Below are 22,458 nucleotides of genomic sequence, written 5' to 3' on the forward strand. Positions count from 1 at the left end.
TAGGGGGGGTGGGGGTTTTGCACATCCGCTCCAGCTGTGTTTAGGAATCTGACAGATAGTGCACTCCATTAATTCCCTTTATTAAGCCTCTGGGTCCAGGCCAAGCCAGGGAAAACGATTGCAGCTGTAACCCTTCAGATGCTGGCTGGACTGTGCACACATGGCCAGATGTTGCCCTGGGTAAGGGAGAGAGAGAGAGAGAGAGAGAGAGAGAGAGAGAGAGAGAGAGAGAGAGAGAGAGAGAGAGAGAGAGAGAGAGAGTACTCAGAGTGGATTTCGCTCTGGTTAAACCTGGAATCATTTCTCTGCGTAGCTCAAAGCCTATTGAGTCACAGCAACATGGCATACAGACCTGTAGGTGTGGAGTGAATCAGCTTCGGAGCTCGGGGACGCGACATGAAAGCCGCTCCGCAGAATCCAGCTGAAGGGTAAGATGGATGGATGAACAATCAAAACCCAAACTGTTGTGACATTATGTCATTAACAGAGCACCGCAATGATAACTCGGAAACCCAAATGGATTGGATTTGGATCCTACCACATGAACATGGCAGTAAACTTTGGCCCAGGCACAAAAACCCTTCACAGAGAGGCCTTGAAAATGATTCTCTTGTTGCTTGTTGGCAGATGATTCAAAGCAACAATATCCCTTGATGTTGTTTGAAATATTTATCAAATGAGACAATGCAAGGAGTGGCACAAATCATAAATATCAAGCAATATAAAACAGCTAATTCAAAACACATTTGAAAAAGGCCTTTAACATCTGAAACATAAGCAGGACTTCAAGAAACAGATATTTGGGGAGGGAGGGGTGAAAAGAAGAGGAAAAAAGCACTGTAACAGCCATATGGAGACATAAAACACCCCACGACAGGAAGGCAGTTTTTGTATAAATTGCGTGTTGACCGTTATTGCAAAATGGCAGGCAGCATGGCGACCTCAAAAGAGCTTGTCGGGCCGGGGTTTGGGGCTCAGGGCTCGGGGCTCGGCCCGCTTCAGGGGGTTGCTCTCCAAAAGCGGCCGCACGCCGAGGCAGATCGTAAATACAGAGGGGCCGCGCAGTGCGCACACTCCCAGGTCCCCGTAAGCCCCTAAGGTGGGGCAGAGGAAGGTGGGGTTGGATGGAGGGCTTGACTCGCTTCTCTCTTGTACTGTGTACTACAGTGGGTGTGTGTGTGTGTGTGTGTGTGTGTGTGTGTGTGTGTGTGTGTGTGTGTGTGTGTGTGTGTGTGTGTGTGTGTGTGTGTGTGTGTGTGTGTGTGTGTGTGCGTGTGCGTGTGTGTGTGTTGTGCAGGACAATGAGTTCAAGCTCTCTCTGTGGTGTGTGTGGGGGGGCGGGGAGGGGAGGGGGGGTGATGATGAGATTTAACGATGCGAGCAGAGTGAGGGTGGAGACGATGGTGAGGGGGAGTTCAGTAAAAGGGGTGCGTGGGGGAGGTGGGGGATTTGGGTTGGGGGGGCTTTAGTCCACAACAGACCGTTATGGCGCCCTCTTGGGAGCTTCCTCCATGGAGCATGGCTAATCCAGAGCAGCCCCCTCTCAGCCTCCTGCTTTACAGCTGACTGGGGAGAAGGAAACACAAGAAAAAAAAAAGAAAAGCCTCCTCTTTGTGGTGTGTGTGTGTGTGTGTGTGTGTGTGTGTGTGTGTGTGTGTGTGTGTGTGTGTGTGTGTGTGTGTGTGTGTGTGTGTGTGTGTGTGTGTGTGTGTGTGTGTGTGTGTGTGTGTGTGTGTGTGTGTGTGTGTGTGCTCGTGCGTGCGTGCGTGTGCAGGCGGGGCCCGCTGGCAGAGAGCCCGCACACTGCAGCTATGTACGGTATGAAAAAAAAGAGCAAATATGGCCCCCTCCCCCCTCACATGGGGGCAGGGACCCCTCAGGGGTCATCGGGGTCACCTGGTCACTGAGTGCAACAGAGAAGGGGTGCATTCTGCAGCGGTAGCGGTCGCTGGTGGAGCGACTTTGACACGTGCATGTCACAAGTCACAACAGCAACATGCATCCACCAAATACCTGGAGACTGTGTCACTGTGCCTGCAGGACAACTTGATGTAACCAGCAGTGTCCTTCCAGATGTAAAGGAGAGGAGTGGGGTTTTCGTGCGTTGTTGTGTGCTGTGTGCGTTATCTGATCCTGTTCATCCAGCAAAATCCCACACTCGTTGGTCGCTCATGGCCTACTTTAAAGGCAGTAGAGACCAGGAGGGTACCAGAGGGTAGCTACCCTAGGGGAGACAGGGAGAACATGCAAATATTTTGAGGATTTTTAAAAATGTTTACCCATGACATGCCTAAAAGAGGGATTCCAGTTGACAGTGGCGGTGGTTAAAAACATGACAAACTAGAAAAGGGCATATATCCCCGCCAGGTTGGGTTGCCTATAGTCAGGGCTGTGTAAATCGTGGGTTGCAGCAGTCTATGACATACCGGTACTGTACGGTGCAACTTTTCACATTTGTGGTGCCCTCTATATGAACAGAAGTGGCAGTGCTTTTGGCGGTGCGTTCCATACAGGCCCCTTCGTTGTGTTCCAATTTGGAGATGATTGGATGTTGCGTTCATGATATATGAAAACGTATTTCAAAAATTAGGAGTAGAATGTCCTCCTTGGCCTATTGGGAGCACGCATGAACATTTTCCCATCACTCGTGCGCATACACACACGCACGCATGCACTCACACACACACACACACACACACACACACACACACACACACACACACACACACACACACACACACACACACACACACACACATGTAGATAATATCTGTCTCCAAGCCTCTCGGCCTGGCGGAGATACCAAGACAACAGCCATATCTCTGGTCCAGATAGGCTGCCTTTTATGGAGGTGTTGTTTTGGACCAATGGTTCTCAAACCTTTTCATTTCAGGGAACCCGGTTTAATATGCATTAAACGCCCACGGACACCCATAACTCTCTGAGCTACAGACCTGTAATTAACCATTTGGTTCCTATTAATAACATAGCTTGGGACCCCCTGGAACCACCTCAAAGACTCTTGGTGGTCCCCGGACACCATTTTGAGAATCACTGGTTTGAACGACTCCCTCTTAGATCCGAAAGCCTTATTGGTGTCAAATGACAAAGTAGTGGAGATAATTTAGGGCTGGTCGATAGGTTTCTGCGTATAATTTGAAGGGCACAACACACAAGCATATACTGTACCTTCTGGCTTGTTCTAGAAAAACGTATTATTCTATTAAACTTATTATTCTAATTATCAGTTTACAGTACAGTATAACCCCTTGGTAAATCAAAACAACTCAGTGTTGCACCATAAGCTGCCTCTAGAAGGTGGAGAATGCATGTTTACCGCAAGGCATTCTAATGAGCCACTATGTGTTCAAGGTGCGTTTGAAAATCAGCCGCTTGGCTACAACACATTGTAATTGCTGCCAAAAGTAGTTGGCCAAAAATACTCGAAAAGATGCATAATAATGCTCCACGCGCAGCTGTGTCCAGAAGTCCCTTTAAACACAGCTGCTGTTGTTGTTGCGTGTGTTGTAAAGCCCTCCGCCCATGCTGTTCCTCCCTGTGCTCCGTCCCTAAAGCTGTCACCTCAACAATGGGCAGTGAAAGAAAGCGTTTCGTGTTCTGTGGACCCTCAGACAACAAAATATCACTCATAAGACAAGCACAGAGCCAAACTTTATTTTTTAGTAGCTTGTAGCATAAAAATCTGACACGACTATTTGAAAATGTGTTAATAACGGTGGGGTCCCGTGTTGAACACTGAGACTATTGTCCTGGCGCTCCTCTGTGCCTGCTGGAGCGATTAAGCACCCAGAGAAGAGATGAGGTACATGGGGAGAGGAGCGGGAGGGGTCCGCTTGATTTGAAGGGGCTTGGGTGGTGGTTTGGAGTGTGTTTCGGGAAGGGGGGGCTCCTGTACACTCTCTCCTTCCATCCCTCTCTCTCTCCCTCTCTCTCTCTCTCTATCTCCCCTCTGTTTTAAATGAGAAGTCGGCAGGAGTAGTTGGAGGCACGCAGTGCATTGCAGCGCTCTGGGGCCATGTGGTTTGTGTTAGCGAGGACAGGGTGTCTGGCACCAGGATGGAGAGTGGGTGGTGCAGAGGGAGTGTAGGTTGTGTGAGGTTGAGAGGTTACAGGACAATTGGATCTCAGATAGAGTGGATGGGATTCCAGGATGAGAAAGACCAGTCGCTTTGTACGTCGCTGTGTTTAGATGCATTTGTGGTGTGGAGTCTCTTTACAGTAGTTCCAGCATGCACACACACGTAAACACAAACAACGGATGCACGCGTGCATGCACGCACTGAGACACACACACACACACACACACACACACACACACACACACACACACACACACACACACACACACAGACACGCACGCACACACACCTCACGCAAACCTCCCTGTGTTTTTCTGCTTGTGTGGACATTCCTTATACTTAGATTTTGTTCCCTAAACCCTAACCCATAACCGGAACCGTACATCTAAGCACTGCCTGTGCTCCGTCCAAAATAACAATCTCCTATAACAAGATTCGCCAAAAGGTTCACACGAGTGACCAAGTTTCTGGGCTTTCTGTTCTTGTAAGGGCATTTGGGTTCACACGAGACAGTATTGAAAACATACTAGTATACACACCTTAACCACATGAACCCTGGCGTCCCTATTCTGGGTCTGGGAATGACATACAGTACTGTACGTAATAGGCAAACATTCAGTGAAAATAGGTGAATACGAAAATAGCAGATCTACAGTATGAATGGTTCCATAGGAATATGGTGTCAGTTGTGGATGAGGTCAAAACGTAAGGGCTGACTCAATTAGAATCATTTAAGGTTCACTTGGTGTTTATTTATTTATTAAGATTTTTTTGGAGGGCTTTTATGCCTTTATTATAGATAGGAAAGTACCAGGCTGACAGGAAATGGGGAGAGAGAGATGGGGAGTGACACGCAGCAAAGGTCATCAGGATTGGGACTCAAACCCGCAACTCGCTGTCAGGCTACATTGTAGCCTAGGTGCCCGGACTGCTAGGCCAGCGGCCCGGGTCGGTCAATTGTGTTTTTGATATATTCATAAAAATCACACACGTGTGAGGTGAGGGGCGCTCTTATCATCATACATCATCATACATCATCTCATTCACATCACAATCTGCGTCCTCACTTTCATCTTCAATGTTTGTGTTTACACAATGTTTGTGTTTACACACAAACTCAAAGATGGCCATTCAAAGTCAATGACATTCAATGTTTGTGTTAACACAATGTTTGTGTGTGCACAAACCCTCAAAGCTGGATATAGGAGGGGTTAGGGGTCAATAAACAGAAATTGCACAGGCAGATATAACAAATTATACAACAGGTCGTTTCGATTGGTTGAAATAGCCATCTAGCCGTGCTTCAAACGATTGATTGATTGATTGATTGATTGATTGAAATATGTATTAACAGTTTGCAGAATTACAGTACATTTCAAGCACAAACTCAATACAAAGACTGTTAACTGTGAGTGGACGACCCAATTAAGCATTACACTTGTTTACAAGAGGGTCCACCATGTTCAATTCATCAAAACATTTAGAGACGTACAAATAGACACTTCTATATAGACAAAGAACAGAACAGGAATTCATCATAAAGGAGGTAAAAAGGGAAAATAAACATATACAGTGCGGGGAAAAAGGGGGTGGAGGGCGGTGGGGGGGGGGGATTCAGATTTTACGGGGGCCAGTTTCGAATTGCAGCCGTCCGTAGGTGCCCTTTGAGAGCGGTTTTGAAGGAGTCAAGGGATTCGCATGTCTTAATGACTGTTGGTAGGGCGTTCCACATTTTGGTGGCATAGGAGCGAAAATAATTTAGTCCCTTGTTTGTGCCGAATCTGGGTTGTACATGGTTCGTTGCACTCCCTCTGGTGTTGTGGGTGTGGACTTCATTAACATTAAGGAAGTATGTAAGACAGGTACATGGGTATGTTGGTGGTGTATCGAATCTTGTGGACCAGACCCATTGCAAGAGGCTGTACTCTGTTGTTGACCCTAAGCCATTCCAGCCTGTCAAAGTGGGCAGGGGTGAGGTGGGTTCGGGGGGTGAGGCCAAGTAGGAGCCTGACCAGTTTGTTTTGGGAACATGATGGAACACCTAATCAAAACATAAAAATCAGCTATGCCGAGTCTCGCTGCTCTCCCAGAGAGGGTTGATAGGCTTGGGTTTTTTTAGGGACATTTTCGGTCATAGTGGCTACATTTGTCATTAAAACATTGTGATGTTTTTAGCAAATATCTTAGTTATAATGACATTTGGTTGACGTGGGTTGTATAAATGCAATATTACACTCAAGGGCCGTGCTGCTTACAGAACTCACCTACCGGAACGTTCCTGCAGCAACGCAGGCGTGACATTAATGATGGTAAAACACTCTCTTGTGTAACATTGCTTCATTAACCATCCTGGCATCCCTATGCTATGAATATCATAATAGGCGAAGATTTATACAAGATGAATTCACGATATTTTCAATATGAAAAGATGTACCAGATGTATTTGACAGTCATTGACTGTATCATGAGCATTCATTTAACTCAATGTAAGAATGGATCAGTATTTCCAAGGGGAGGAGTTAAAGTGTTTAGACATTATTACACTATCAGTTCAATGTAAGGGTCCATGTTTACTTTCTCTGTGTTGAATAAACACTCAGGAGTTTGTACTGTATGTAATGGACAATACTACGAAAATGTTGTGATGTCTTTTCGACAGGATAAATCACAGCAGACCACCATTTCACACCATTATAGGCTGGTCCTACTATGAGAACTATTCCAAAGAGTGACTGAATGACTTACAACTCAAGACATGTGTGTTTTCACACATGGAATTTGCTGTGATCATTGAGAAGAGAACTACGGTATTTCATAATGGCACTTCACTTCATTGATACTTACTGTTGTCATTCATACTGTCATATTACGTCATGAAATCCCTTGATGGATTGTGAAATCAAAACAATGGGCTAGTTTATTTCACAACCCTAGAATATAAAAATCACACCGTGTGAAGTGAGGGGCGCTCTTATCATTATACATCATCATACATCAACTCATGAACAACTGAATTTATGTGATTGGTTAGCCGATTTGCTCGTCTACATATAGTTTCCCTTCATTGTCAATGGCAATTCTTGTTTGTGTTGCCACAAAGTTACACCATATTTGAGGCAGATATGACCTAATTTCTCCTTTCATTGTCAATGGCAAATATGAGATGTGTGGAGACAAAAGCTGTATATAGGAGGGGCGCCCCTCAAAAATATGTACCATGTGATACCTAAACAATCTATTTTACAGGAAAGGTGAGTATTTTCTTGTCCCCGGGGGAGAGGGAATTGTTTTTCAGCTTCACCCCGCTGATGGCTGATCAGAAGGCTTTGATGGGGAGGAGCTGTTTGTCAGGGGTTAAGTGAACACCTTGACACGTATACTGGGACCGTTACCCACTCGGCAACAGTCGCACCAACCTGACCTTTATGTTAATAGTAAAGCAGGTCATAATATGCAAAACATGTTCATGATAGGACTCTCTAAACATGATTTATCAACAACGTATGCAGCTGGAGCAGATGATGGCGTTTCCGTCAGCGGGAGACTCGGACCAGGAGAGCGTATCTGCGGAGCACCTCCGCCTGCAGAATGAGGAGAGGGCCTACAGGGTCAAACTGCGGGCCTACCAGGAAGGTCAACAGAGACAGGCCCTGCTGGTCCAGAAGCTGCAGACCAAGGTATAGAGGTCAATGTTTCAGACATCATTGCACAGGAGAACACATTTTCATGGGTCCCTTCGTTTTTTGTTTCCTACATTTTGTTTTTAATTATTATAATTTTCCACAAAGAAATCCCCAAAAAGCTTTCATGAAATAATACCAAATTTAAGTAATTTCTTGAATAAATACAGTTTGTTTAAGAAATTCCATAAATTAGAAAACAAATGTTTAAGAACTAGTGAAAATAGCCGATCTACAAGCTCACAACGTGGCGCGAAGCGACGCGTTGTGTGATTGTAGATCTGCTGTTTTCACTAGTTTGGGTCCCGGGCGAACGTCTAATCTCTCTTTCGGGTCTCCACCTGAAAAGTTTGGAAACCACTGATCTAGTGGCCAGACGACCAGAGGTCTCTGCTCATGTTGAGAACAACGCAGCGTGTTTGTTTTGGCACCAGGTTCTTCAGTATAAGAAAAGGTGTGGTGAGCTAGAAGAGCACGTCTTGGAGAAGACCTCAGAGTCGGAGAAGCTACGATTGTTGGTAAGTCAAAGGAGGAGACTGTATCATCACCTTTTCAGCTTTCATTTATTTGTCACATCACATGTTAGGTGTAAAGGTGGTGTTTTCGTGCAAGCTCCATCATTTTGTAGTATTCCATGAGAAGGGAGAGGAGATACAATGTTATGTTATAAAGAGATATACATACATACATACATACATACATACATACATACATACATACATACATACATACATACATACATACATACATACATACATACATACATACATACATACATACATACATACATACATACATACATACAGATAGCAGGTGATGTTTAGAACATTAGCATCATATGCAGGTGTGTACATTTATCAAAAGCCATCTCAGGTGAAACCACACCAGGTAAATCTGCATAAAGTGAATTTAATATACATGACGGGGGGTAATCCGGGGGGATAATCGAACATAGGGACACTATACTCCGCTCAACTACAGTAAGTACTGTATATGGGGTTTAAGTGTTTAATTGACACCCTAACATGCACTGCACTTTCATGCATTTTAGAGATGGTAGAATCGCAACGCTTAATTGCTTGAATTCCCATTATCCATTCATATATAACTGTCAACTGAAGGCATTTTGACAACAAATTAGCATTTTGAAATTATACATTTGAATCTACTACTTCATTCCTTTCCCAGTTTATGTTAACACGTTTGCTAATGCAAGTCAGGCTGTTAAATGCGCGAGCATAATAAATAATTTAGGGAGAAGGCTGCTGTGTACTGAAGTGTGAGCCCGGTGCCAGTCGGAGGTGTTGTTTGTGTGTTCAGCTGCAGGCTCACGTGGACACGGCCCAGCGTCACCAAAGGACAGAGCAGGACCTCAATATGGCGCTTCAGAGCAAGACGGCTCGCCTGGAGGAGGAACAGAAGCGGTGAGCGCCGTGTGACGTGGGCAGTGGAAGGCAGCCTGGGTACACGGGAAAATAACGAAGCTCCTGCAGAACCCGCTGGCGACACGCGCTTTTTGTGCAGGGGCGTTTATGGAGAAAATATGCTAAAATGTAGGGAGCCTGAAATCAGAACAGCCCATACCAAGCAGGGGATTTTTCTAAATGTCTCAATTATTTAAAAAAAACTGCATGATCTACAATGTGGCGTGATGTGATATAACACGTTCTGAGGTTGTAGATCGGCTACTTCACTTGAAAAGCCAAAGAATAAAATAGGGGTTAAGTGGTCAACGAAAAAACAACAATAAATTCACCGACATGTTCGAAAAGGAACTTTCTGTTCCTCATTGAGAGGCAAAAAACAACCCGTCCGAAATGCTTCTGAGAAGTGTGCAATCCAGAGGCATTCCCAGCACTTCTCCCGGCTTTTCCACAGTATTTTTTTTGTTTTCCATGCGGAGACTGGAAGGAGAGGACCTGGGGGAACGCCGAACCCTGGCCTTGGTAGATAATGTCAGCATCCAATTTGTCAGAGTTAATTAGTGAGACCGGCGGTTGGCTGCCTCCACCAAGACACTTTAATGATGCCTCACACTGAGCGGGGGCCGACCTCCACACCTGATGCCAGCTTTTAAAGCCCCGTGATTTATGGCGTTGCAGAGCTCTAATTGAAACGGTTATGGGCAGAAACCAATGTGCGCGCCAAGGCCCCGGTCACTCCTACTGCCTGGGAGTCGCTCGCCACACGGGGAACAGAGTCGGCAACACTCTGAACCTAGTTACCTGTTGCTCATGTATTCTGGGAAACGCACCCCCTCCCATCCTCCCTTCCTTTCTTCTCGTTTCCCTCTAACCACAGTGTCATACACGCAAACACTGGTTTGGCTCTCTCTCAAACAGATAGCTGAACATGGAGGGAGCTGGCACGCTCCGCTGTGACAGGGTGTGTGCGGAGCGTGAGAGTGATGTAAACATTTTTGCAAATGACTCTTACAAGCAAATCTGTTTGAAATTAGGAGCGAGTTGACACAGACTTTATAAAACTGTCACACATGTTCACTCACTGCGAGCGTGGCTGGCGAGGGTGGATCTAAAGCTGGGATTATGGGGCCATAAATGTAGGAGGGCCACAGCGGCCACACGAATGATGGAGTCAGGGTGGCTGGGGAGGAAGAGGAAAGGGAGGGGGGTGCTGGGGGGCTTGGGGGGGAAGTTACAATAGCGTTTGGCAGGTTATCTTATGCCTACTGGCTGCTGGTACTCAACCCTGCAGTACTTGAGTCTATATACTCTTGGTCATATATTCTTCAACTTCAAGTAAATGTTTCTCTCTCAAATTATATTATGTAAATTATAATCGTATTAATATTATGTGAAGTATTCAAAGGTACTTTCAAAAGAATACTTCAGTATTTATGTGTACAAATTACATTAATTAAATAAGTACATTTTCTTTTTAATATTTCATTAGAGCTTATTGTACTTGTAGTGGTGTCAAAAGTGACGTGAACAGATTGTGGCTGGGTGGTAACTGAACATTTATCAAAATGTTGTAAAACACAGAAGCCTCAGCGAACATTCAGTGAAAAATAGGTGATCTAAATGAAGGGCAGTGTAAGTGGTTATCCACTAATACAAATACTCAAGTAAAGTACAGACTCTTAAATGTACTTAACTACAGCACTCAAATAAATACTTGGTAATTACTTTTTTACTGTCCACCACTGAGTCAGCGTGGCCAGGGAGGAAGAGGAAGTGGAGGAGGCCAGGTACAACACAGCGTTTGGCAGGTGAGGGTCTTGTGCCTATTGGCAACTGGATAACGAGGCCGCTCTTTTCCCCAGGTGCGCTGACCTCAGCCAGGTCAACTCCATGCTCAGGGAACAGCTGGGGCGAGCAGGCGTAGCCAACCAGGGCCTCACAGCGAGCCTGAGGAAGGCCCTCGAGGACGCTGAGCTGAAGGACAGCCGTCTGCGCAGAGAGCAGGAGGTGAGCTGGTTCCCTCTCCTCTCCTCTCCTCTCCTCTCCTCTCCTCTCCTCTCCTCTCCTCTCCTCTCCACGGAAAGATTGCACAATTAAACCCCCACTGAGTTCACATGGGGTAGGAATTCCATTCATAGCCCTGTTTTGTCAATTCGCCCTCATTCGTTTTTGTTTTTTATTTTTTCTCCTTAATTTCATTGCTATGATTTTTGAGCTGATGTTTCCTGTGAAAACATTCCAATCGCTGAAAGAAGGGGGGAAATTCTTTCTTTCTTTCTTTTAGCACAGCACAAACAATCTGGCGTCCATGCTGTAAACGGGCCTCAATTGTTGATACAGGAAAAGCCAGTTGTTTGTATGCGTTTCCAGTGTGTCCACAAGTGTCGACGTTGTATCTTGTTTGGGATCACATGGGATCACGCGAGATCTATACTGTAGTGCACTTACTGTAGATGTTGAGCATCACCCATGAAAGCCATCACCAGCTACCCTCCAGTCTCCTCACGTCTCCTTGTCGCCTTGTCTCCCCCTCCAGACGTGCTCCTCCCGGCTGGGTCGCGAGCAGGCCCGCGTCAGAGCGTTGTGGCGCCAGGCCGCCTCCCTGCGGAGCACTTTCACCCAGCTAAGGACTTTCACTGACAGGTGAGGACGGGCACACAGCCAGAATCCCCTCCTGAAACTCAGGATTCCACAGCTATACCCCCCTCCCCTAACCCTCAACCCTCCAACCACAGCCATCCATCCCAGCCAGGGGATCAAAGTGAGGGGGGTTGGAGGGGGTTGCCTGCTCCCCTGCTCATTGTTACTTCACCGAGGGACAGATGGTTTAAGGTGCCTCTGCTCGCTCTTGGAGTCATCCATCAGAAGCGAGCTGAACCCTATAGGACTTGGCTTATGTCATACCGAGCCGCGGTGAGCGGCACTACGGGGTAATTTGCAATAATAGAGATTACTCAGTTCATGGACAGCCACGATCACGTCGGAGGCTCTTAAGTCGCTCAGGAGACGAGTTCAAAGTGAGCCACAGCCCTGGAGCTTAATCGCTACAGGCATCCGTTTTGTTCAAATACAAACAGACTGCTTTCTAATTAGACTGATGGCTCACAAATGTACGAACAAAAAACAGAAGGTCTGCTTCCTTTACCCCTTCAGATCTTTGACGAGTAGTGTCGTGCCCCCCAGCCCCCCCTCCCTAAAATGTTGACGCCACACGCGTCGTGTCTCTCGTCCGTAGGACACTCTCCGACATGCGTGGGGAGTGCGTCACCGCCGGCCGCCAGCTGCATGTGGCCTGCGTGAGCCTGGAGGCCGCAGCGACGCAGCAGAGTGCCTCCAGTGGCGTGGAGGTGCCCGTGCTGGAGAGACAGCTGAAGGACAAGCTAAAGGAAGCCATGCAGCTGCAGGGACGCTGGGAGGCAGAGAAAGTAGAGCTCAACTCCAGGTACAGGAGTTCACCAGGAGCTTACTTCCTGTGTTTTGTGTTGTGTTGTGTTGTGTTGTGTTGTGTTGTGTTCTGTCTCTGTCTCTGTCTCTGTCTCTGTCTCTGTCTCTGTCTCTGTCTCAGTCTCAGTCTCAGTCTCAGTCTCAGTCTCAGTCTCAGTCTCTGTCTCTGTCTCTGTCTCTGTCTCTGTCTCTGTCTCTGTCTCTCTCTCTCTCTCTCTCTCTCTCTCTCTCTCTCTCTCTCTCTCTCTTTTCAAGGGTTCTAGAGTCTTACTTAGCAGATGTTTGGGTCGTTGCTTGCCGATCATGAAGGAGCATGCAAGACATGAAAGAGCATAGGAAACATTACTTGTAATGTTTGTGCAGAAGGTCATACAATTCTGTGATCAACGGCAGCATTCGCAGCCCTTCCATGATTGACACGGGAGCCGAATTTGATCTGCAGCAAAATGGATCCCCACCGCCTGCCACACACGCACACCTCCCCGATCTCTTCCAATTCGACTTTGATCAGTGGAGGTGCACACAACAGGGACATTCTTATGTGAAGCACAACTGTGAGATTAATGTAGAGGCGAAAAAGACAAAGCGTTCCCTGTTGTATCATCTCCTGTGCTCTTTAGCCAGAGGAGCTTGAGAATATCAAAACTACTGACAAGTGGCCTTTGTGCATTAGACTGCAGTTAGCTTTTGATCTTATCAAATGTCAACTATGATCTTGTTGGTATCTTAGTGAGTTCTGCAGAGAATATGATAGCATTGATGGTCTCCTCTTTTGCGCGTGTTTGTATGTGTTATATATGGGCTTGTGTGTAACGGCACTGTGTGCATGCGTGCGTGCATCTGCGCGGGCGTCTGTGTGTTTGTGTGTTTGTGTGGTGTATCCAGGATCCTGGAGCTGACCGACATGGTGAAGCACCTCCGCAGCCAGGGCAGTGAGAAGGACGCGAGCCTCGGCACCATGCAGATCAGCCTGGACAAGATGGTGGGACCCTGGGGATCGGGGCTGGACGGGGGTGGGGCTGCAGGATGGGGGCGTAGTGGGTGGGGGATAAACCGGGGAGAGAGAGAGAGAGAGGAGGTGGAGGATGTAGTCTGGACCCCTAGTCTTCTTGATAATCTCCAAGACTTCCTCGTCTGCCGGCCCGTGGTCTGGCGAATGTCATGGGTGCTCGATGTGTGCTTATCTGACTTCAATGGTTTCCTGCACAGGAGACGAGCCGAGCGGAGGACAGGGTGGAGATGGATGCCCTCCGCGAGGACATCCAAGGCCTCCAGCAAGTCTTACGTCATGTTCACCAGGTCAGAGCACAACTATGCACAGGCTTTTTTTTTGTTTATTTTTGTTTTTCTCTTTTCCTATAATGAAAATCGAGGTTCTTTCTTTCTCCCTTCATGTGCCTTCTGTCCAGTTGGTTGGTGAGGAAAGTGACAGCGGTGGCTCTGATGCCACGTCCATGTCTTCTCCTCTCTGTGGCCGCTCTCCCCAGAGGAACAGTGTGGTGGTGACCCTACAGAGTGCCCTCTCCCAGCGACACAAACAAACACAGGTGTGACACACAGTCAAACCATTGGTCGGGAGTCTCAGGACAGGACCCATTTTGGGGTTGTGGAGCCATTTTTATTGGTCGCGAATAAATATTAATTTCTTTGCATTTCGTTCAATATGTTTCTATTTATTATATGTTTCTATTTATACATTTTTAGAACCCCCCCCCCCCCCCAAAAAAAAGAAAAATACAAATAAATACATAAATAAATAAACCATACAAAATAGCAGATCTACAAGCTTGCAACCCTCTTTTCACTGTTCAATACTACTTTAAGTGGTTAATTCATAATTCATCTTTTTGTAAGGGTCCTGATGGGGAGACACCAAAGTTATGTTTTGGGTCTCAGCTGAAAAGGACTACAGGAAAATGTATAGGATAGGAATTATCCTGTCCAGAATGTGTTCAGATAAGCTATACACGGATGGGCAAACTGTAAGCTATAACGGCAACAAACCAAACCAATCAACCTCCATAATGCAGGACCTGCGCAGCCGCCTGGACGCGGCCCTGGAGCAGGCGGACACGCTGCGCAGCCACCTGCAGGAGCGGGAGGAGGAGAGGAGGGAGCTGGAGCGCCGCATCCAGGAGCTGCAGAGGAAAGCCCTGGAGGAGAGTCTCCAGGAGAGCAGCAGATATCGCTCCTCCTTGGAGCGCCTCTCCAGGTATACTGGACATCTGCTGTTCATTTCACTCTGAGAGTATATCGCTCCTCCTTGGAGCGCCTCTCCAGGTATACTGGACGTTAGTTTTTTATTCCTAGGATAGCTCAGGTTTAGGAGCGCTCGTTTTACCACTCTTTTACTACCGCGGATTTTTTAATAGTTTTTGGATTAAGGTTGGTGAGGGGTACGTTAATAGTTTTTGGATTAAGGTTGGTGAGGGGTGCGTTGCTCCCCTGCTTGCGGTTATGTTTAGGTTAGAGTTAGAGATAGGGTTAGTACTAGTCATAGAGTACTAGTAGGCATAAACACTTGTGTGTGGTCCAAAACACAGCCCAGCGCTTCCTACTCCACTGACAACCAATCACAGCGCTCCAAATTCCCTCCCATCATAGGAATAAAAAACTCGCATACTGGACACCTGCTGTTCATTTCACTATATTATACCAATGTAACCAATTTGTATACTTACACCAGGATGAATGAACACTGAGCGGTGTGTGTATAGAAGACTGTTGGTTCATGGACCCATTTGTGGGGGTTGTGGACATATTTTCTATTTATAAGATTTTCATGAATCAAAAACAAAATTCGTTTTTGAATGATTTGTTCAGTTGTTTCATCAAAAAATGTAATAAAAATCAAAGAAATTCCATAAATTAGAAAACAAAATGTTTAAGAATTGTGAAAATACTCGATCTACAAGCTCACCACCCGACACGAAGCGTCGCGTGGTGAGCTTGTAGATCTGCTATTAACACTAGTTTGGGTCCTGGGCATACATCTAATTTCTCTTTTGGGTCTTGAGCTAAAAGGTTTGTGAACCACTGCTCTAGTTGCATGAGGATAAATGAACACTGAGGGTTTGTGTACAAGACAGATCTGGACTAATCTGAGTTCCCAGAAGTTTAGATCTGGACTAGTTTTTGTTCAGGCCTTTGCTGTGATGAGTACCATGGCATGATTATGAATGAACTGATTGGTTTCCATTCAGAAATCTTGATCCCGCCGGGTCATTCTAATCTTCACACAGACTATCACATCAAAGCATTAACAAAACCAATCACGCAATCCCATAAAATACAATAGTATATTTCTCATCCAAAAGGTATGACTTGTGTGCCGTGGCTCTGTTCCGCTAGTGTAATCTGTACATAAACAGTAAAGTCCCTTACCCTATATACACGGTCCAGTGTTTACAAATATACACTGGGACGACATACAAGCACCGTGCCGAAAATAAACCATAATGAAAAACACACAGTTTGCATAAAATATACTTTTCAGTAGTATTCATTTAAAGTAAAATGTGCTTTGCATTCTTTTTCAACCAACCATCATGCATTATGAAGAAGAGGATGATTACTGTAATATGGAAACACGGAGGTCGACTTTGTCTTTCTCACGCTCTGTCTGTCTGTCTGTCTGTCTGTCTGTCTGTCTGTCTGTCTGTCTGTCTGTCTGCCTGTCTGCCTGCCTGCCTGCCTGTCTGTCTGCCTGCCTGCCTGTCTGTGGCAGTGAGAAGGTGGGTGTGGAGAAGCTCCTGGCGGGCCTCCAGGAGGAGGTGGACTCCCAGCATGCAGAGCTGGAGGTGCTGCGGGGCTCGTTGCTGGAGCTCCAGAGACAGAGGGACCTCCTCAGGCAGCAGAGGGACGACCTGGAGAGGCAGCTGGCACGGCAGCGCACAGAGGCTCAGAGAGGGTGCAGTCAAGCACACACACCGCACGCACGCACACATTCGCTCACATGCACACATTCGCTCACATGCACACACGCACGCACGCACACGCACGCACACACACACATTTGTAATACTGTACTTGGATCAACATTTTACGAATGCCATTTTTACACACAAAAAAGGCATTTTTAACCCTAATATGATAATGAATAAACAAGTACCCAGGAGTCCCCAGAACTTTTTTGTTATATTTAAATGTCTTACTGTACCTCCGTGCTGTTAAACATTTTTTGACTAATAAAGTATTCACTCAATCCATCAAAATCCTATAGCCGAAAATAGCTGATCTACCACCAGCTCATCCGTTGCCGTTGTGAACTTAGACCAGCAAGTATAAATAAGGCATAAGATAAACCCTAACTCTCTCTCTCTCTCTCTCTCTCTCGTGAGGTTTTCCTTGCTACATAGTCATACAGTAAATGTGATTAGCAGAGAATGAGAGCAGGGCATGCAACGCAGCACAAAAGAAACTCGGTAGTGTTCTGGCCTTTGGCATCTCCAATCTCTCAAAGTGGAAATAGATTACTGTTAAGGGACTGTTCATATAAATAATCTACAGTTTGTGCTTTGTGTTTATGTGCTTGTGTGCTTGTGTGTGTGTGTGTGTGTGTGTGTGTGTGTGTGTGTGCGTGTGCGTGTGCGTGTGCGTGTGCGCGTGCGCGTGCGCGTGCGTGCGTGTTTCAGTGATAGGAGTCTGGAGCAGCTGGAGGGGAAACACTCTGATGTGCGCAGGGAGCTGGTGAAGCTGAAGGAGGCTGTGAGTCAGCTCACCCTGCAGAAGGAGCTGCTGGAAGATGACAAGGCCAGCCTGGCCATGGCCCTCAATAAGGTACACTACACCTGGCCCTGGCTCTCAGCAAGGTACACTACACCTGGCCCTGGCCCTCAACAAGGTACACTACACCTGGCCCTGGCTCTCAGCAAGGTACACTACACCTGGCCCTGGCTCTCAGCAAGGTACACTACACCTGGCCCTGGCCCTCAACAAGGTACACTACACCTGGCCCTGGCTCTCAGCAAGGTACACTGCACCTGGCCCTGGCTCTCAGCAAGGTACACTACACCTGGCCCTGGCTCTCAACAAGGTACACTACACCTGGCCCTGGCTCTCAGCAAGGTACACTACACCTGGCCCTGGCTCTCAGTAAGGTACACTACACCTGGCCCTGGCTCTCAACAAGGTACACTACACCTGGCCCTGGCTCTCAGCAAGGTACACTACACCTGGCCCTGGCTCTCAGTAAGGTACACTACACCTGGCCCTGGCTCTCAACAAGGTACACTACACCTGGCCCTGGCTCTCAGTAAGGTACACTACACCTGGCCCTGTCTCTCAGTAAGGTACACTACACCTGGCCCTGGCTCTCAACAAGGTACACTACACCTGGCTCTCAGTAAGGTACACTACACCTGGCCCTGTCTCTCAGTAAGGTACACTACACCTGGCCCTGGCTCTCAGCAAGGTACACTACACCTGGCTCTCAGCAAGGTACACTACACCTGGCCCTGGCCCTCAACAAGGTACACTACACCTGGCTCTGGCTCTCAGCAAGGTACACTACACCTGGCCCTGGCTCTCAGCAAGGTACACTACACCTGGCCCTGGCCCTCAGCAAGGTACACTACACCTGGCCCTGGCCCTCAGCAAGGTACAGTAGGCCAGTTTGACATTGTCTCTGAGTTAAAATGGTGAGAATAGCCGATCTACAAGCACACAACGCGCAGTCTACACTCAAATCCTCAGTGTCCATTTAAAGTGGGTGTAAGTGATATTTATTTCTTAAAATTAAATAGCTCTCAATACTGATAGCAATCATATAGAGTTTGTTCAGTAATATTCAGAAAATAATGTTTTTTTTGCTTAGGATACCAATTTTATCCAGTCATGAGAGAACAATTGAAATTGGAAGTGATTATACAAAACAATTAAAAAAGAAAAGAGCAGACATAATTTCACTGAAACACTATCAAATGACTGCTTATAAATGATCTTTGTATGCTTCTCTCTCCTGATTATATGTTCCACTCCACAGATGGAATACCAGAGTGCTGAGCAAGAGTTGGCCCTCACCAAACTGCAGAGCCAGGATGCTGCCCTAAGGGACTCTCTAGCCAAAATGTCTGCCCTGAGCGAAGGCTTAGCCAACGACAAGGTGGAACTCAACCACCTTCTGCTGCAGGTCAGCCACCACAGCATGTTTTTCTCCTGGAACGTTGGTGCAAGTTGCACCCATTTCTTCCTAATTTAGTCGTCATGCCAATTCCCAATTCCCTGCGTATTCTAGTCCCTTGTCACTGCCATCTCCTACAGTTGGTCCTGTAGGGAGAGCAAGGCCATCTTCCTTCTGATACGCGTACCCTGTCAAGGCAGCTTCTTGTCATCTGACAGTGTGGAGTTTCACTGGGAAGACAATGGATGCAGAGGAACACGCGGGCAGTTCTCCCAGTCATAATTGCCATTTATGTATTTTGTTCTTGTTTGCTTCCAGTCAGAGGGGGAGAAAGTGGAGCTGGCTGAACGCAGACGGGAGGCTGAACTAGAGCGGGCGGCAGCCAGGGAGGAGACGGGGCGCCTGCAACAGGAGCTGATGTGCCTGACGGCCGAGAGGCGCGCCCTGGAGAGCTCCTACGGCCACCTGCAGGAGGCGCGTCAGAGACAGCAGGCCGAGCTCAGCCTGCTGCAGAAGGAGAACACTCAGGCCCTGGAGCAGCATGCACAGGTCAGAACCCCGGACCCCCCGAGGGCCCCCCTCTCTTCAGCCACACCACCGCCTCCCTTCACCTCCCCTCCCATCCCAGCTCCCACCACCTGGGAGATCCATGCTGAGAATTATTAACAGCTTTCAGCAGGTTTACAGGACTTGTTGTCACATTAAAACTAATAGGAGATATTGGACACATCTGCCACGGCACTCAACACCTCCCACCCCACTGAATGGGATACGAAGGGGTGTTTGGGGCCTTCGCTGTGTTTTATGAGCGGCCTGGGACAGCGGAGGCAGGGGATCCTTGTGCACAAATGTGAGCTGGGAAGGATAAATAGATATTACAGACATTTAATATCCGAGCAGAAGAGTGTAAGTGACAGAGGCAATAAATTAGCACTTACAGTACTTTACATGCCCACCTCCTTCGAAAGCCTGTTTCCTCTCTCTCCTCTAGGAATGGAAGGAATTCCGTTCTGTTTTATTATCTGTTCTGGAGTGTGAAACTGGGGATATACACGTCGATCTCTGCAGGGACTTCTGCAGCTCCACACAGTTCTTTGACAAATCTCCTCCAAACATTTTCAGACAGCTTACCTGTGAAAATAAATGGACCGTGTCTAAAACAAGCCTTGCAAAATGGCCTCGCTCTCGCCAAGGCTTGGGAGCTTATTGGGAGCTATTCATATCCATAACATCGGTGCAATGCGTCCACTTACATCGACCCATTTTGAAACCATATTTACCCAAGGAGAGGCTGAGAGACACCGTGCACTAATATTTGGTTAGTTTGTTTTCAACAAATTGCAGTGATTATTGCATTTCCAACACTGCTATTGTACTGAAACTGTAGAAGTTGGAGGGGGCCGTTTGCAGTGCATACCTTTGAGGGATGTGTTATACTTTGTCAGGAAGTGGCCTTTAAGATGCAGCGGGGAACACTATAGAGTTACAGGGAACTATTGGGCCATCTTGAGAGCTGACAGCTCGTGGTAAACAACTCATCCAGTCTTGATTCAAACCAGCAGACTACAACCTTTGAGACTCACAGGAAGCTGCATGAAAAAAAGTGAGCAGATTTCAAACTGTTTAATCGTATTTGCGGTTGGCAAAGGTCTGCCATTATAGTAAAATATTGCTACTGTTAAGGTTGTCAGGGATTTTGGTCCTATGCTACCAGAAAGTAAAGATTGCACCTCAAATGGCCTCATATTGGTTGTACTGAAAACAGAACTGTATTTGTGTGGAAACTGAATTCCTATTAAAACTATTAGGGTACAAAGCTGTCTTTGTACTAAGTTTGAAAGAAGAAGAAGAAAAAAAAGAAAACATTGCATGTACATATTTGTCTAATTCACCTAGGTCCAAATTATCATAGTGATTTGATGGGTTATTGAAAAATTGTTTCAACCCCATTAATCATTTATTTTGTTGTTGCTTCGGGCAATGCATCTGGTATGATTGTTATGAATTCTTCTAACGTGCCATTTGACATATAATCAGCCTTCCTGAAATGTTAGAGCATGTTTAATTTTCTGCATTGTAAACTCGGATTCATACTTGGTTGCGTGCTGTGTTGCGCACCGAAAATAGACGATCTGCAAGCTCACGGCATGTCGCGGCATGACATGTTGTGATCTTGTAGAACGGCTATTTTCGGTGTGCAACACGGCACGCAACTTAGTATAAATCAGGCGTAACGGTGAAATAGGGGGCATGCCGAGTTCAGTGTCAGGACAAGAAAAAAGCGATCCCGTCCCAAATGAGCTTCTGGAGTACATAGAAGGTTTGAGAAGGGGGGGGGGGGATAATCCGCGAAGAGTTCCCACCATAGCACCAGTCCAAAGTTTTTACATTCCACCAAAAGCATGTAAACTATTCCTAATTATACTTCTAATCTAATTATATTTCTTATTATAGTTATTTCTTTCTCCATGCGGTATAATGTACTATATATAAATCACGGTATTGTTGCCAGGGGGTGTCATGTGTGTGTGTTGATCTCCAGTGTCATGTGTGTGTGTTGATCTCCAGGCCAACAGGCAGATGCAGGCCTTGTCGGAGCAGCTGTGTGCTTGCAGGAAGGAGCTGGACACGCAGACCACAGCTCTGCACAGAGCCACGCAGGATAGGGAGGCCACGGCCAAGGACAGGGCTGCTCTGGACGTCCAACTGACCTCTGCTGAGCGCAAGGCCTGGGGACTGACACAGGAGCTGGCTGTGTTAAGGTGCAGGGAGCTGTGTGTGTGTGTGTGTGTGTGTGTGTGTGTGCGTGTGTGCGCGTGTGTGTGTGTGTGTGTGTGACTGTGTGTGCGCGTGTGCGCGTGTACGTGTGTGTGTGTGTGTGTGTGTGTGTGCTTGTGTCTGTGGGTATTTGTCTTAGTCAGACCCACAGGCAGTGTGTACTCAAGGTATTTTGGAGCCTCGGAGCATATTTCATGTACTGAAGCACTCTGTGTCTCGTGTAACAAGAGGCTTTAAGTAGTATGGTTTTATTTGGAAACTATGCCAACCATGGATCATTGGCTTTTATGACCTTCTGCACCTAGGGTTTCAAAGGTCTCGTTTTTTTCCTCGGTGCTCCAACCACTTTTACCGCTATGTTCCATGCAGGACGGAGAAGGATTCCTTGGAGACGGCTCTGTTTGAGAGCCAGGAGCTCGCCTCGTCTCTGGAGGGGGAGCGTGCCAGGCTGGAGGCGGAGAGGCGCGGCCTGCGGCTAGCTAACGAGGTCCTGACGTGTGAGTAGTCCACCCCCCACCCACACCTGCACGCACGCACGCACGCACGCACGCACGCACGCACGCACACACGCACGCACCAGAGCCACAGCCGGAGTCCTCCCCAACAAGCCACCAGAGATCCATATTTCAGCTGTGAGCTCCGCAGCAGCTGGGCTGAGGGATCACTGCAGTCCCCCTCTCAGCTGACCAGCACCCCCCCCCCCCCCCCCCCCCCCAACACACACACACACACACACACCACACCCACCACTACGTCACCCCGACAGGCATGGATAAGCAAGCTCCATAAAAAAGTTACAGATGAACCCCGGCGCACATAAATATAATTGAGTCTAAACCTGGCAACGTCTCACCGGCCTCACTACGAGCCCTCGTACACGTGTCCGTCCCAATGATCTGCCGCAGTGTTTT

The 22,458-nt window shown here is 47.2% G+C and overlaps 1 protein-coding gene across 1 annotated transcript in view; it reads left to right on the top strand.

The window, feature by feature from the left end:
• The window catches only part of crocc2 (ciliary rootlet coiled-coil, rootletin family member 2), a gene marked incomplete at its 5' end in the record, with an annotated part of 48,699 nt that overhangs the window by 7,111 nt on the left and 19,130 nt on the right, over nt 1–22,458 (top strand). The window contains 17 exons of the mRNA XM_079505474.1: nt 929–1,086; nt 7,610–7,777; nt 8,215–8,298; nt 9,101–9,204; nt 11,067–11,211; nt 11,741–11,847; nt 12,440–12,646; nt 13,534–13,630; nt 13,858–13,947; nt 14,058–14,195; nt 14,679–14,860; nt 16,376–16,558; nt 17,283–17,427; nt 18,632–18,778; nt 19,088–19,318; nt 21,338–21,531; nt 21,917–22,044. Of these exons, the coding sequence (XP_079361600.1) occupies nt 929–1,086; nt 7,610–7,777; nt 8,215–8,298; nt 9,101–9,204; nt 11,067–11,211; nt 11,741–11,847; nt 12,440–12,646; nt 13,534–13,630; nt 13,858–13,947; nt 14,058–14,195; nt 14,679–14,860; nt 16,376–16,558; nt 17,283–17,427; nt 18,632–18,778; nt 19,088–19,318; nt 21,338–21,531; nt 21,917–22,044 (2,508 nt within the window). The remainder of the gene's footprint in view (nt 1–928; nt 1,087–7,609; nt 7,778–8,214; nt 8,299–9,100; nt 9,205–11,066; nt 11,212–11,740; nt 11,848–12,439; nt 12,647–13,533; nt 13,631–13,857; nt 13,948–14,057; nt 14,196–14,678; nt 14,861–16,375; nt 16,559–17,282; nt 17,428–18,631; nt 18,779–19,087; nt 19,319–21,337; nt 21,532–21,916; nt 22,045–22,458) is intronic.

This window comes from Electrona antarctica (genome assembly GCF_951216825.1).
Source record: "Electrona antarctica genome assembly, chromosome: 7".
NCBI classification, from domain to species: domain Eukaryota; kingdom Metazoa; phylum Chordata; class Actinopteri; order Myctophiformes; family Myctophidae; genus Electrona; species Electrona antarctica.